Genomic DNA, 15,365 nt, shown 5'->3' with positions numbered 1-15,365 from the left:
ACTCTAGCTTATGGAGGAGCCAGATCTCTCTATGCCAGTTCCCTAAAAACCTAGTAGCTATGCCTGACAAATGCAATTATACTTATTGTTATCCAGGGTCAGTGTCTCTTCCGTCAATGCTCCATAACGGTGTGCCCTCTATCACCATCACTCAATGAACCCCAAGACAAAACAAAGGCAGCACAGGTCTGGTGGCAGAAAACTCTCTCAGATAGAGAGAGGTTACAAAAAAAGGTTAGAAAAGACTGCTAGACATTACACAGTGGAATTCCACTAGCCTCTTCTTTCCTTCAAAGTTACAAAAGGGAGTGGGAAAACTAAAAATAATTAACAACACATTCTAACAGTTTGAAGGATCTGAGCAAAATACAAAAAAGCCACTGCAGGTAAATGCTGGATCTGTTTTTTCTTCTTCATGGTTCTTCAAGATTAAAATGGACACATGCTTAATTTAACTATTTTTAAAACTAAGACCAGACTGCAGATTTAATTATAGGATTCAGTGGCATTATTCATTTGCAAGTTACTACATAGACAAAAGCATAAAGCAGGTTTGCTGGGAGCAGAATGAGATCTCTTGCACTGTGTGTTGAACGACTACATTTTAGAATGACTCATCAGATTTGAAATGATCTTAATTGAGGGTGCCATAATGTGGTCAGTTCTGCTCAACAAACTGCTCAATCTTATTAAAAACGAACATTACTATAAGAGGTTTTTCCCATTTCCTTTCTCCTGTGTGGGGTAGTTGAGAAGGGATGGATGTGTATTGATTGAATTTTCTCATATTATGCACCCTAAGAGAATGCCGCTAACAATTCACTACTGCCCAACTCCCTAAAGACACATTTTCCCAAAAGCTAATGCGTGTTATTTGCATACACTAAATTGTTCCCTGCAGATTGCAGACTTGTCTCTCAAAGTAAAATGATGCAAGTTAAATCAAAGAATATCATAATTGGCCAAAGCTTAGGAACCTAAAGGGGGTCAAAATTCTAAAGTCATCCAAGAGATAGTTAAATGCCATGATGAGGAAGTGTAGGATCCTGGGAAAGTTGAGATGTGTGACCAAAATGATTTTCGTCATCAGTCTTTGTATCTTGGACTTTAACACAAAATGTTAAAATGAATAAAGGAACGTGTTCTTTCCTGAATTCACAAAAAAAGCAGCTAACGTACTTTATTTGACTTCAAGAACAATGCTATATTTACGCAAACATCATCAATCCAATATTAAATTATATTTAAATTTGTAAGTGTTCCTCAGTGCTTCGATGGACAAAACAAATTAAAGACCTACTCACACCCAACATTAATGTTCTCACACTGCTCACTGCACAACACAGAGATACTTTACAGAGGAACTTCCTTCAGATTTACTCCAACATGATGTGGGGAAATGCAGTGAGGCAAGAACATTGTATTCATTGTCCAAGCCACGGTGAACAATATCTATACTCATGCACATTCCTCTCTTCACAAGGCTTCTTCAACAGTATCTTTGAAACCCACAACCTCCACCACCTGGATGGACAGTGACAGCAGATGCATGGGAACACTACCATTGCCAGATCACACACCACCATGACTTGGAAATACAGGCTGAATCAACCTTTAAAAATGGCAAATGGGACACCTGTCAGAGACTCCTGTCCCCAAACCCTGACAGCCGCATTTTAGTCAAAGCGGGATAAGCTCGTCAAAATCATAGCTCACGCTCCCAAGGTCGCTGGCTCTTACTGTGCAGTGAGTATCCTGCTAGTCCTCAGCCACTTTCAGATAGTCTGGCCAGCTTTGAAAAGATTCATGGTTTACAGCTCATCAGAGATCATGACGCATAATCTAGATGAGGTATTTTTTCCTTAAAAGCAATCGGAGGAAACCAATTGGAAGTTAAGTTCAGAAGTCTCATCCAGACCCCATGTACTGACCAATGCCTCCTCCTGCAACATTTCTTATTTAATCTTTCCAGGGACGAGGGTGTCGCTGATAGGCCAACATCTATTGCTCAGCTGTAATTGAGGAGAGGGCAGTTAACAGGCAACCATGTTGGGTGGGTCTGAAATCCCATGTAGGCCCATGTAAAGACAGCAGATTTCCATTCCAAAAGGACATTAGATAGACTCCCTACAGTGTGGAAACAGGCCCTCCAGCCCACCAACTCCACACCGACACTCTGAAGAGTTACCCACCCAGACCCATTCCCCTACCCTATTATCCTCCATTTACCCCTGAATAATACACCTAACCTACACATCCCTGAACACTATGGACAATTTAGCATGGCCAATTCACCTAACCTGCACATCTTTGGATTGTGGGAGGAAACCAGAACACCCAAAGGAAACCCACACAGATGTGGGGAGAATGTGCAAACTCCACACAGACAGTCACCTAAGGCTGGAATCAAATCTGGGTCCCTGGTGCTGTGAGGCAGCAGTACTAACCACTGAGCCACGCAAACTGGATGGGATTCTAGAAGAACTGACAGTGGTTACATGGTCACCACTAGATTTCAGAGTTTTTGGTTGAATTCAGATTTAACCATCTGCCATGGTGGAGTTCAAATCCATGTTCCCAGAACTTTAGTTTGGTGTTCTGAGTTACTAGTCTGATGATAATACCAGGAATCACATTAGGGTCAGCTTGCAGTAGGCATGGAGATTGTTTAAAGAAGTTGGGGGTGATAAGTGCTGTTTTCTGATTTATTAGGTTTTTTTTGTTTATTAACAGGTGGAAAAACATCCCAGAGCCCTGAGTTAGGCCCTTTAAACAGTTCGCCATAACATCCAGCATTCATGTGACTGCCACTGAACTCTTTCTGGGAGATGGAATGTGGGAGGGCTTTTGCATACCCCGCCATTCCCCCAGCCTGGATGAAAATCCCACCTTGGCAGTCACTTTCCCACAAGGCAGGCGGGTTGAGCATTTCCTTACATGCGTTACACCAGCCTTTATGGTTGGAATCCAGGCCTACATCACCATTTCTTCACTGCTACTGGGGTCGCATTGCCGCAGTCCCTCATTGATCACCCTGTGCCTTCACTATATAGAGTGCAGTATTTCAATAAGGCAGCACAGAACACGCCAAGAGATTTGACAATCACTGGCCTTTCCACATACCAAGGATGGACAAATAAAACTGAAAAGCCCCAAGTTAACATTTGCTGTATTTGCTGTATTTCCCATGGGTGACATTTTGCTGAAATGTTTTACCAGACTAGGAAAGAAGTGTTTTTGTTTTAAAAAAAATGAGTCACATAGGGCCTTTATCACTTAGCTGCAAAGTATCTTGATTAACATATGCAGAGGAAGAGGCTTAGAGCAGGCAACAGAACCAGCCCAGATAGGAATGTGTACACAGCATAGACCGAGATCCAGCATGGGGGAGGAGAGATCTTAAACTAAATGTAAATGAAGAAGAGAACAAGAGAGGAGAGCAAGAGAAATATGCCTTTTAAGTTGTAACCCCAACAAAAATGCTTTCCTTTCACGGCAATGTCATGCACCTGCCTCTTTCCATCAGCAACAGTTCATTAAAATGAATCCGTACCAAACTCCGCTGCTTTTTCCATCTGCCTGTTATAAATGTGCTTGACATCATCCAGTTCTTTCGTGTACATGACAATAAGGCGAGGGTATTTGTCAGATGCGTCGGCTGCTATTAGAGGCCTCTCGAGGAGGCTGCCAAACATATCCAGTAGCTAAAGAGAGAAATGAAACATTTCAAACACCAGGCAAATGTTTAATACAGTAACAGGACAATAAAATGACTCAAATGTTTAAACTGCTGTACGAATGCAGCACTGAGCAGGTATTCCGCTTGGATAAAGACTGTGACTTCTCATCAACGTGGCCAAGCTGAACCCCCATTTGCAACAGCTTGGATTTGATCATTGACCAGAAAGTAAACTGGAGCAGCCACATATAAATAGTGCAATTACATGCACAGGTCAGAGGTGGGGAAGTCTGCAGAGAGTAAATTATTTGCTGACTCCCCAAAGCCTGTCCATAACAGTGGCAGTCAGGACTGTGATGGACCAATCTTCACTTGCCTGGATGAATGCAGTTTCAACAACACTCACAAAGCTCGAGGTCACTCTGGACAAAGCAGTCCACTTGATTTGCACTGGAACTAACACTTTCAACATTCACTCCTTCCACTACCAATGTACAGTAGCAGCAGTGTGCATTGTTTATGAGATGCATTGCGGCAGCTCACCAAGGCTTCTTCAATAGTACCTTGCAAACCCACAGCCTCTAACATCTAGAAGGACAAGAGCAGCAGATGTACGGGAACACCATCCTGACTCGGCTACTCCTTTGCTGTCAAATTTAGCTTCCTAACATTACTACATGAACCTACATCATATGGGAAACAACAGTTCAAGGAGGCAGCTCCACAACCACCTTCTGATGGGGCATTTAGGGATGGGCAACAAAATGCTGGCTTTGCCAGCAATGTCCACAGCTGTGAAAAGGGCTTCACCAAAAAAAACTCCAGATTGCTGCAAAGGCAGGATAGAGTCATAGAGATGTACAGCAGGGAAACAGACCCTTCAGTCCAACCAATCCATGCCGACCAGATATCCCAATCCAATCTAGTCCGCAGTAGAAGATAAGCTTAAAGAAACAGAAAATGTACTGAAATGTCTGAAAGCCAGGTAAGATTGAAGAACAGTACCTCCAGAGAGTTATGCAGCAATTAAACCTGCTTCACTGTAAATTCTTTCAAGCAGGTTTAATCAACATAATCTTGTTGCCATAGAACACATGTCAGTGAATTCTAGAGAGTTCTGATTACACACCATATAAAACATCGAGGGCCTCAAGTTCACTCTGCACTTATGTTCAAAGCACAGTCAAGTGCAAACTAATACTTCACAAATATACAAAATGGGTTTAACAATTTTGGCTATATTTGAGAGGTAATCGGGTAAACTTGAATGAAAACATTAGGCATTCACATTGAAAAGAGACTTTGAAAACTTGTTTCCATGTGGTGGAACGGTGGCTCAGTGGTTAGCACTGCTGCCACACAGCGCCTGGGACCCGGGTACAATTCAACCCTCGAGCGACTCTCTACATAGAGCTTGAACATTCTCCCCACGTCTGTGTGTGTTTCCTCCAGGTGTTCCGGTTTCCTCCCACAATCCAGAGGTTAGGTAGATTGGCCATGCTGCATTGCCCCATAGTGTCCAGGGATGTTAAGCAGATTGGCCATGGGACATGCAGGATTATGGGGATGGGGGCGTGTGGGATGCTCTTTGGAGGGTTGGTGTGGACTCTATGGGCCGAATGGCCTGCTTCCATACTATAGGGATTCTATGAGTCTGAATCATAGTTGAGCTCAGTGGAAATTATTCAAGAGAGGCATGCTTTTCAGAAGGCTCATCGTGAAACAAACCAGCAATGTTGAGTACTTCACTTGCCTCAGACAAGCACGAATTTGTTGCCAGTGAGCAGACCTATATGCCAATCATGGAGACTAGCAAACTATGTTTATCATTTGGATATCATAACCAGGAAAATAAGGTGCACTGTTCCAGGCATTAGATAGCTGAACACAGTCAGACTCAGAATGCAGTTAGGTCTTCAAAAAGAGCCTTTAATGTCAGGCTCATCCTTCACTCAACTGGTTCTTAAAAAAAAATCAAATCTTTGTGGGTTGTGCAGCCAAGTAGTATGTTTTGGAATGAGTTGCCAACAGACATGGTTGAGGTAGGTAAATTAACAGCATTTAAAAGGCTGTTGGACAAATACTCAAATAAGAAAAGGTTAGAAGGTTATGGGGAGAAAGTGAGGACTGCAGATGCTGGAGTACCAGAGTTGAAAAATGTTGTGCTGGAAAAACACAGCAGACCAGGCAGCATCTGAGGAGCAGGAGATGATTCCTGAAGAAGGACTTATGCCCGAAACGTCGATTCTCCTGCTCCTCGGATGCTGCTTGGCCTGCTGTGTTTTTCCAGCACTATATTTTTCAACTCTTCGAAGGTTATGGGCCAATTGCAGGGAGATGAGGTTAACAATGATGGACGTTTTGGTCAGCATGGATCAGTTTGGACCATGGGCCTGTCTCCGTGCTGGAGGACTCTGTGAGTCTAATCCATTTAAATTCCACTAGTTACAATGCTGAAATGTCAAATCATGCCCCTAAAGTATTAGTGGGGATGTCAGGGTTCCTATTCCTGCGATATCATCACTAACCCCACCATCTCCTTATATTATCAAAGCAGCTTAAATGTGTCTTGGCAAAACAACACTCTGCCTGACTTCCAAAGCTTTCTGAAAGGTGAAAGTATACCCAAGTATGTCCCACCAGCTTCTTCGCCATCATCACTAAAACAGACCTTGAAAGCATGCTCCAAAGCAGGCGCATCATCGAAAGCCTGACCGAAAATAGTCGCCAGGCGGCGGTCAAAGTCCTCAACTTTCTGCTTCCAAACCGAAAAATCTTTTGCAAATTCCTAGTAACCGAGAAAACAAATCATTTATAAACAAAGTATATTCACTCTCTGTGCAAATATTTTCACTAATTCTTCTTGAGTAGAAGTTGTTAAGATGCCGCCAGACTATACCCCAAAACTACTAACTAAAAACAAACCGCGGTCAACAGAAATAAACCAGAGGTTAGAAAAGATTCTTGGTTGCAATCAAAAATAAGTCTGTGACAAGTCTTCCTCTTTGATATTTATGCCATGAGCTGCTATCAAAGCTAAAGCATAATACACCTTTGCATTGTTGTGAAGAAGTGCTATCCAAAATATATATTTATAATATAATTGACTGGATAGTCAATATGTATTTCTTGAAACTTTTGAAAAAAGTGCTTGATAAAGCAAAATATACTAGCTATAGCATTAACCGTGTTGGATTCACATGGAACAGGCGACTTTACTGGAGTTGCCAAGTCTGCAGCACTTTGAGAGAGACAGAGAGGCCATATGACCCAGTCTGAGAATGAACAAGGACTTGGATTTTCTGTGAATTTAACTATGACTTGGCCAAAGGTCTTTTCAAATAATATTGGTCAATGTCATACTTTGTCCCCTGGGGGGGTGTGAGCGTGTGCGTGTGTGCGCATGTGTGTGTATGCGTGTGTTGGTTGATAAATAGATGTTATATACTTGTACAGTTTAAACATTTTGTATTTTAAACATCCTTCTATCTTTGCTCAGGTAAGTTATGTTTGTAATAAACTCATTTCTTTAATTGTTACATATGAAACCTATCCAATTTGTTTCTAATGCTGATGTCGAGCAATATCACCTCTTTTGAATTTCATCATTATTGTAACCTGTGGAGCAGTTGAAAGGGATGCAAATCAGTTCATTATTCCATCCTGGACTGGAATAGAATATTTAAGATTCTAGTGTATCCCATGTTGGAATACTTACAACACTGATTTATATTTAAATAAATCAAATTTACTTAAAATGCATTGACACACATACATGCATTTTGCAGACAACCCATTTCTTAGTTTTGTGCGCTGTGCAGGACAATTTTTGAGAACATTTAAATTGCGTGTGTATGTTATTAAAAAGTCTTCAATGTAATGAAACTTAATTGTTGCTGTTTTCTACTTCATATGAATGGATTAGCTTTGCAAGGATCAATTGCTAGAATAGATCAGTGGCACTAAACCACTTACATTATTCAACACAGACTAAGTAGAAACCTTGCCTAACTCAACACCAACATGACCAAAGTCACTGCGCTCGGTTGCGTGACAAATTCTGTTCCCTCGCCAATGACTGTATCCATCTCTAGTGCAAACCAGAGGCTGAATCAGATAGCTCAGAACACTGGTCCTATATCTGACCCCAGGACAAACCTCCAACCACACCTCAGCATCATTACTGTGATTGTCCAACTCCAAATCAGTAACCATGCCACATCCTGCCCACGCCAGCACACCCACCACTGAAACTGCTCAATGGCCTATCCGTTCAAAACTGGTGTTCAGCCAATCCTTGTGGAAAAATTGTCTAAGCAATCAATCTGAAGTTAATATCAAGGGCTAAATTGGAGAGAAAGCACTATGGAATGGCAGGGGACATTTGCGCACCTAGCTCTTGGCCTTAGAATAAAATCAGACATCAACGTTAGAAAAATTCACTACGAATTACTTGTTTTCTGTTTGTTTTTCGAAAATGACGACACTATGAAGTATTGCATCTCATATGTGACTGGCACATCAGAAGTGTAGCATATTAAACGTGCATGTGGGTTAAGATGCATGGATTTTCAGGATCCATCATATCTAATGCATTCCCTTTCTCATGTTTATATACAGCCAAGAACTAATAAAAAAAAAGTCCTTCAAAACGTGAATGTACAGTAAGTACCCATCTACCTGGTTAGCAGGATCCAAACAATCATAAGTATGGTCTGTAAAAGTTTTATACATCTCTTGGAATTCCTCATAAATTCTTGCCACCTGCTGGCTCAGAATCTTGCCACGAATCCCTCCGAATTCAAGCTTTTCCAGTTTAAATATATCTTGTGCTGTCACCAAGAAGTCCTAATAACAAAAAGCAAAATAAAAACAGAAACATTACAATTGGTTTATCATATGGCTTCTGTAAATGGCATCAGTGCAAAAAAAATTGGAGAGAAACTTATTTGTCCTTCTAGCAGTGTGGTTAACATATTTCCCTTTTGTATAACAGAACCTTTCTAATGCAGAATCTCAGTTTAATCCTGATCATATTATTTTGCTACAGTTGCTTTATAATTTTAATTCCATCCTTCAAAAGATTCTCAAGTCTGATTTGAAATGTGTTCCTCTTTTGTTCTTAAGAAGCCTGGGTGAATGACCGATGATCCAAGGTGAGGCACGTGACAGAGTGAAAGGCAAGATGTGTGCACATTCGATGATGGCATCGAGACTCGTACAGTAATGAATAATCTAAACAAGTTCAGCAGCAGAGAGATGTTCTCTGAAGATGTTCTTATTCGAAGATGTTCTCTAAACTGAAGAAAGACTCACACATTTAAAGTTCAGAAACTTCAAACATGTACTAACCACCATGGAGTTCCTGCTGAACTCAATAGGTCAAGAAAAGAGACGGCAGATTAACTGCTGATCCCATTTGAAGGTGTTGATACCAATTAGACTGGGCAGGCTATTTGAGATGCACAGCAATGTGTAGCAAAAGATGACTATGTAGCAAAACAGTGAAATTGAAAGGGATATTTTCTACATTAATTCCAAATAAATGGTGGCAGCTCTCCAATTCATTCAGAGGTTTGGAATGAAATTCCTTGCCAATTGAAAGGCTGAGCCCTTGACACAATACTCACTTTGTATCTTAATACTGACCACTCGGTCAGAATAGTGTGAAAGTGTTTTGCTCCATCACATTCCCCTTGTTTTGAGAATAGTAATGAGAATTTTTGGAAGATTTAAACTCATATACAATGTATGAGAAGGCTCAAAGAGCTAAATAACTGTCACTTGCTCCTAATTTGTAATGAAGATAGATGCACAACTCAGAATCTATTGCAGTCAAAGCAAAATACTGAAATGCTGAAACTCCGAAATAAGAACAGAAAGTGCTGGAAAAACGCAGCAGGTCAGGCACTATGCCTGAAGAGAGAAAACAGGTTAACATAGAGTATGATAGGACTCCTCTTCAGATCTTGAAAACTTATTGCTTTTGGAGAAAAGGAAACTACTAGAAAATAGCATGGTTAAATTATTAAAAAGAAAAACTGAGAACTGGGAATGTAAGTATTGAATTTGAAGACATCAATAAAAATGACTAGGCTTCAAGCATGGCTAAGTACTTCGAATTTTCTCTGCTTCTAGAATATTAAAAGCAGAAAATACCGTTTTTATTAAATTCTCAGAACAATATAGTGAAAAAGGATATAATGAATAAATTAACACCTCTATCATTCACCATCCACATTCCCTCACCTCCCACACAGTCCTCAGCCCCTATAGAAGTCACTTTATGCCTTCCACCTAGACCCATGGTCCCTAATGCCCCCATGCCAGGCTATGGCAATTCCATGCCATTCACCATATTCTGTATAAAAGGGATGAATCTCAGTGACAATACAAAGTGCAAAAGTTTCAAATCAACAAGTCATTCATTACTTTGCAATAACTTGAAAAAAAAAATCCTCTTGCTCTCCAAGTGTAGTGCTGAGGTTGGCAAGTGTGTGATGTTTGCAGTGCCATGTCAGGGTGGGTAATTGCTTTTGGGTGGCATGGTGGCTCAGTGGTTAGCACTGCTGCCTCACAGCACCAGGGTCCCAGGTTCAATTCCAGCCTCGGGTGACTGTCTGTGTGGAGTTTGCACATTCTCTCTGTGTCTGTGTGGGTTTCCTCCGGGTGCTCCGGTTTCCTCCCACAGTCCAAAGATGAGCAGCTCAGATGAATTGGCCATGCTAAATTGCCCATCGTGTTAGGTGTATTAGTCAAGGGTGGGTTACTCTTTGGAGGGTCAGTGCGGACTTGTTGGGCCGAAGGGCCTGTTTCCACACTGTAGGGAATCTAATTCAATCTAATCTACTCCAATCCAGTAGAACTTTTTCAGGTAGAGAGTGGTGCGTGTATGGAATGAGCTGCCAGAGGAAGTGATGGAGGCTGGTACAATTACAACATTTAAATGGCATCTGAATATGAATAGAAAGGATTTAGCAGGATATGGACCAAATGCTGGCAAATGGGACTAGATTAATTTAGGGTATCTCGTCAGCATGGACAAGTTGGACCAAATGGTCTCTTTCAGTTATATACATCTCTATGACTTGAAGTGTCAATCGTCTAGCACTTTAAAATATCAATAAGAAAAAAAGACAGTATTTAAAAGTTGCGCAACTCAATTTTGTGAAATTGGCATAAGAAATCATGAAGCCAAAGCTCAATCAGTGTTTTCTATGGGGCTCAGGGGTTTTAGCAGACTAATGGATGTCTACACTTGCAGCTAAGTCCTCTGTGCAATCTTCCCTGACAGCCCAGGCTTTCATAGGGTGGCTTGGGTTCTGAAGGAGGGAGAAGGTTCCGGAGGACCTTACTTTTCAAAAGGATTCATCACGTCAACGATAGTTCACAACAACTTTAAGAATCCTTCAAAACCTGAACTGACTATGAAAAACTGCAAGGCAGTGGCCATGCCTGTTACTGCAGTAGTGCTGCCCAGGTTGTGACGGCAGGGTACAGATGAGTAATACAAACAAGCCCACACCCTCAACAGGCATTCCAGAATATTGAAGATGCTCAGGGATTAGGTTGGGAATCCCAGAAATGGTACTACTCCCTCTATTTTTTAAGGCTCCCAAGTCGTTCTGATTCAATGATAATCAGGGCCATGTATCTTCACTTAGCATGCACACACTTATTGTCAATGGTGATAATAAAACTAAAATTGGTGAATTAATAAGAAAAAAGGAAAGGAAGTGTTCATAATTTCAGGAGTCCGTTGGCTGCATTATGTTTTGAGTCAGATTTAGATCCACAATCTATGCAGAATAGATCATTTAAATCACAAGCTGTATAACAGATAATCAGAAATTTCATATGTAGTTGGATATTATCTCCACATTGATAACTATGACTTCTGAGACAAAGGACATATTTGCAAGAATTATTCTCATACTGGATTCTAAGGCACATAATGGTCAACAGTTCTAATCCCTACCTCAATCTGCTGAAGTCTGTCAAGGAAGGAATTCATTCGGGTGAAGATCAGGAGAGAGTTAAAGTCCCACTCTTTCACGTTTTCATCTTCCTTGTAGTACATCTGCAGATTTCCTCGCTTTTCCTCATACATTTGCTTGAACAGACACAGGATCTCGATAGCCTCCTGTACTTTGCTCAAGCTTTCCTCCACTTCACCTTTCAAAATGTCTTCTGGATTGAGATAAGTGCGAGACTGCAACATGAAAAATGACACACATTCAATGACAAAGAGAGAGAGCTCTCAAGAATAATGCAGTCACTTATTGAATTCTAAGTGGTTTTGATGCATTTATGAATGGTCAGGGCCCCTGGGGATGTTGTACCTCACATGATTTATGAAGACCAGTGGCTCAGTTACCAAGCTCAGCAGTATTCCCTGTAGACTGGCTATCATCTAATGTCAAAGAGAGGGGGAAAAGTCAGAATGGAGCGCAACTTTCAGATGGTACCATTTTACAGCAAGGGTACTGGCAGAACATTGAACAGAGCTAGACAAGTATGAATACCAGCCTGACACGAAACATAGAAAATAGGAACTGGAGTAGGCCATTCGGCCCTTCGTGCCTGCTCCTAATTCAACATGATCATGGCTGATCATCTAATTCAGTATCATGTTCTCCATTGTCTCCCCATACCCTTTAAAGTCTCTGGCCCCAAGAACTATATCTACTTCCTTCTTGAAGACATTCAGTGTAAGACATACATCTAACTCCTTCTTGAAAACATTTAATGTTTTGGCCTCAACTGCTTTCTGTGGCAAAGAATCTCCACAGCCTTACTACTCTCTGGGTAATGAACTGATTCCTCATCTCAGTCAAAAATGGCCCATCCCATACCCTTAGAGTGTGATCTCTGATTCTGGGTTCGCCAGTCATCAGAAACATACTTTCTGGATTTACCCCATCTAGTCTTGTTGGAAATTTATAGGTTTCATTCTTCTAAACTCCTGTGAATATAGTCCTAACCATTGCAGTCTCTCTTCATACATAATACTGCCATCCCAGGAATGAGTCTGGCAAGCGTTTGTTACACTCCCTCAAAAGCTAGAACTTCTTTCATCAGATAAGGAGACCAAAACTGCACACAATACTCCAGGTGTGATCTCACAAAGACCCTGTACAATTGCAGTAAGACATCCCTGCTCCTGCATTCAAATCCTCTCACTATGAAGGCTAGCATACCATTTGCCTTCTTCTTTACTTGCTGCACCTGCATGCTTCCTTTCAGCGACTGGCACCCAGGCCTCACTGCACCTCTCCCCTTCCCTAGCTATCACCATTCAGATAATAATATGCATTGCTGCTTTTGCTACCAAAGTTGATAACCTCACATTATAGTTCATCTGCTGTGCCTTTGCCCACACACCCAGCCTATCCAAATCACACTGAAGCATCTCTGCATCCTCCTCACAGCTTTGTGTCATCTGCAAACTTGGAGATTTTACATTTCGTTCCTTCATCTAAATCAATATATATTGTGAATAGCTGCAGTCAAACCACTGACCTCAGTAGTACTCTACTTGTTACTGGCCGTCACTCAGAAAATGATCTTTTCCTTCTTATTCTTTGTTTCCTGCCTACCCAATAGTTCTCAGTCCATTTCAATACATTACCTCTCAATCTCATGTGCTTGGATTTTACTTGCTAGTCTCTTATTTGGGATCTTATCAAATGTCTTTAAAAGCCCAAGTAAATCACATACACTGGTTCCACCTAATCAACTCTATGAGATACATCATCAAAAAATTCCAATAGATTTATCAACCATAATTTCCCTTTTGTAAATCCATGTTGACTCGATCCAAACCTGTCGCTGTTTTCCAAGTGATCTGCTATTAAATCTTTTATAGTGGGTTGTGGCTTTTTCCCCTTCTACTGTCAGGCTAACCAGACTATAATTTCCTGCTGTCTCTCTACAGCCTTTTTAAACTAGTGGAGTTAGGATAGTGTGATGATGCTGCCACTTAAACAAGGTTACTTTGTCCTTGGGCTTTTCTAGGAGCTGTCATAAATGCCAAAATGTCTGGAAAGACCCTCATTTAACAATAGCAAGGGAGTCAAAAAGTGTGGCATTTGAAAAGCATAGCAGGTCAGACAGCATCTGAGGAGCAGGAGAGTCGAGGTTTCAGGCATAAGCCCTCCATTAAGAATGTTCCCGATTCCACATTTCTGATGAAGAGTTATGCCTGAAACACTGACTTTCACGCTCTGCAGATGGTGCCTGACCTGCTGTGACTTTCCAGCCACACTTTACAACTCTGACTTTCCAGCATCTGCAATCCTCACAACATCCCATAAGTATTAGCGGGGAAATGGTGTTGGGAAAACGGATGGGATTTAAGGTCTAGCAAATCCTCCGGCCCTGATAATCTATAGCCCAGAGTACATAAGGAAGTGGCCGTAGAAATAATAGATGCATTGGTGGTCAACTTCCAAAGGCAGGGGAGTGGCCAGTTCTCCCAGTTCAGGTTTTTCCGAGTTTGATTTTGTTGCAACAGTGAAAAGTTGCTGGTTTAGCTGTAACAGAAGCTGCTACAGTGCAAAGAGAAATATCTCAAGCTTCAGCAGATGATTCTTGACTGACTTGTCTCACTGACATCTCTTCTGCCTGTATTTGAATTTATCTTTTGCCAAGGGTTGTGTTTATGGGATGTTGTGGAAATTGGAACAGCTCCTTAGTTAAGTTGCTGTGTTGGGTCAGTTAAGTTTCCAATCATTAAGTTATTCTAAATTCCGTTTTCTTTTGTTTGTGTTTCAACTGTAGTTTTAAATAAACTCTGTTTTACTTAAAGCCGAGTGGTTTGACCAGCTGCATCTCACCTGGAATATCCACTTCACATCTGCCTTTAAAATAAGAAAAGGTTAGGGTCTAGGCTATCTTCTTAAAATATTTTGAGGGGGTCTGGCCTGGTCCATAACAGCAGCTACCCACAGGAATTGTTCCAAAGTCTGTGAAATCTTGGAAGTTGACTACCAATGCATTTATTATTTCTACAGCCACTTCCTTATGTACTCTGGGTTGTAGATTATCAGGGCCTGAGGATTTGCTAGACCTTAAATCCTATCAGTTTTCCCAACACCACTTCCGTGCTACTACTTATTTCTTTTAAATTTCACCCTCTCAGTAGATCTTGTGTTCTCCAACATTTTTGGGGCACTATCCGTGTTCTCTTTTGTGAAGACAGAACCCAAATATACTTGTAATTCACCTGTCATCTCTTTGTTTCCCTGTTTAACTTTCCCTGTTTCTGATTGAAAGGGACCTGGAACAACTGACAACATGGCAACATTATTAAGGATCAAATTACACACAAAGCTTTACAAGTCTAAATCTAGCTTTTCGACTGTTTAAAAGAACAAGAGACTCATATTGATATCAGCATCTTTCATGACCTCAGAACTTCTCAATGTACTTCCTGAAGTGCAGTGAATGTTGTAATGCAGGAGATTTACTTTAAGCAACCAGTTTACACAAAGTAAATTCTCAAATGATTATAATGACCAGATGCTCTGTTGTCGATTGAGCCAGAGTTTGCAAATGAAAGATTTGGATTTTGTTTTTGTTTGTCATGGGATGTGGGTGTTGCTGGCTGGGCCAGAATTTATTGCTAGTCTCTCATTGCCCTTGAGAAGGGGCTGTGAACTGCCTTCTTGAACTGCTGTAGTTA

At 41.1% G+C, this 15,365-nt stretch overlaps 1 protein-coding gene across 1 annotated transcript in view; it reads right to left on the bottom strand.

The window, feature by feature from the left end:
• The window catches only part of LOC122562034 (dynein axonemal heavy chain 9-like), a 508,505-nt gene that overhangs the window by 446,692 nt on the left and 46,448 nt on the right, over positions 1 to 15,365 (bottom strand). The window contains exons 6-9 of the mRNA XM_043714478.1: positions 11,658 to 11,891; positions 8,360 to 8,527; positions 6,351 to 6,467; positions 3,554 to 3,704 (exon numbers count right to left, since the gene is read on the bottom strand). Of these exons, the coding sequence (XP_043570413.1) occupies positions 3,554 to 3,704; positions 6,351 to 6,467; positions 8,360 to 8,527; positions 11,658 to 11,891 (670 nt within the window). The remainder of the gene's footprint in view (positions 1 to 3,553; positions 3,705 to 6,350; positions 6,468 to 8,359; positions 8,528 to 11,657; positions 11,892 to 15,365) is intronic.

The sequence above is a fragment of the Chiloscyllium plagiosum genome, chromosome 24 (assembly GCF_004010195.1).
Source record: "Chiloscyllium plagiosum isolate BGI_BamShark_2017 chromosome 24, ASM401019v2, whole genome shotgun sequence".
Classification (NCBI taxonomy): Eukaryota; Metazoa; Chordata; class Chondrichthyes; order Orectolobiformes; family Hemiscylliidae; genus Chiloscyllium; species Chiloscyllium plagiosum.
Note: the sequence above shows the minus strand (reverse complement) of the source record. Positions and strands in the feature narration are given on the sequence as shown.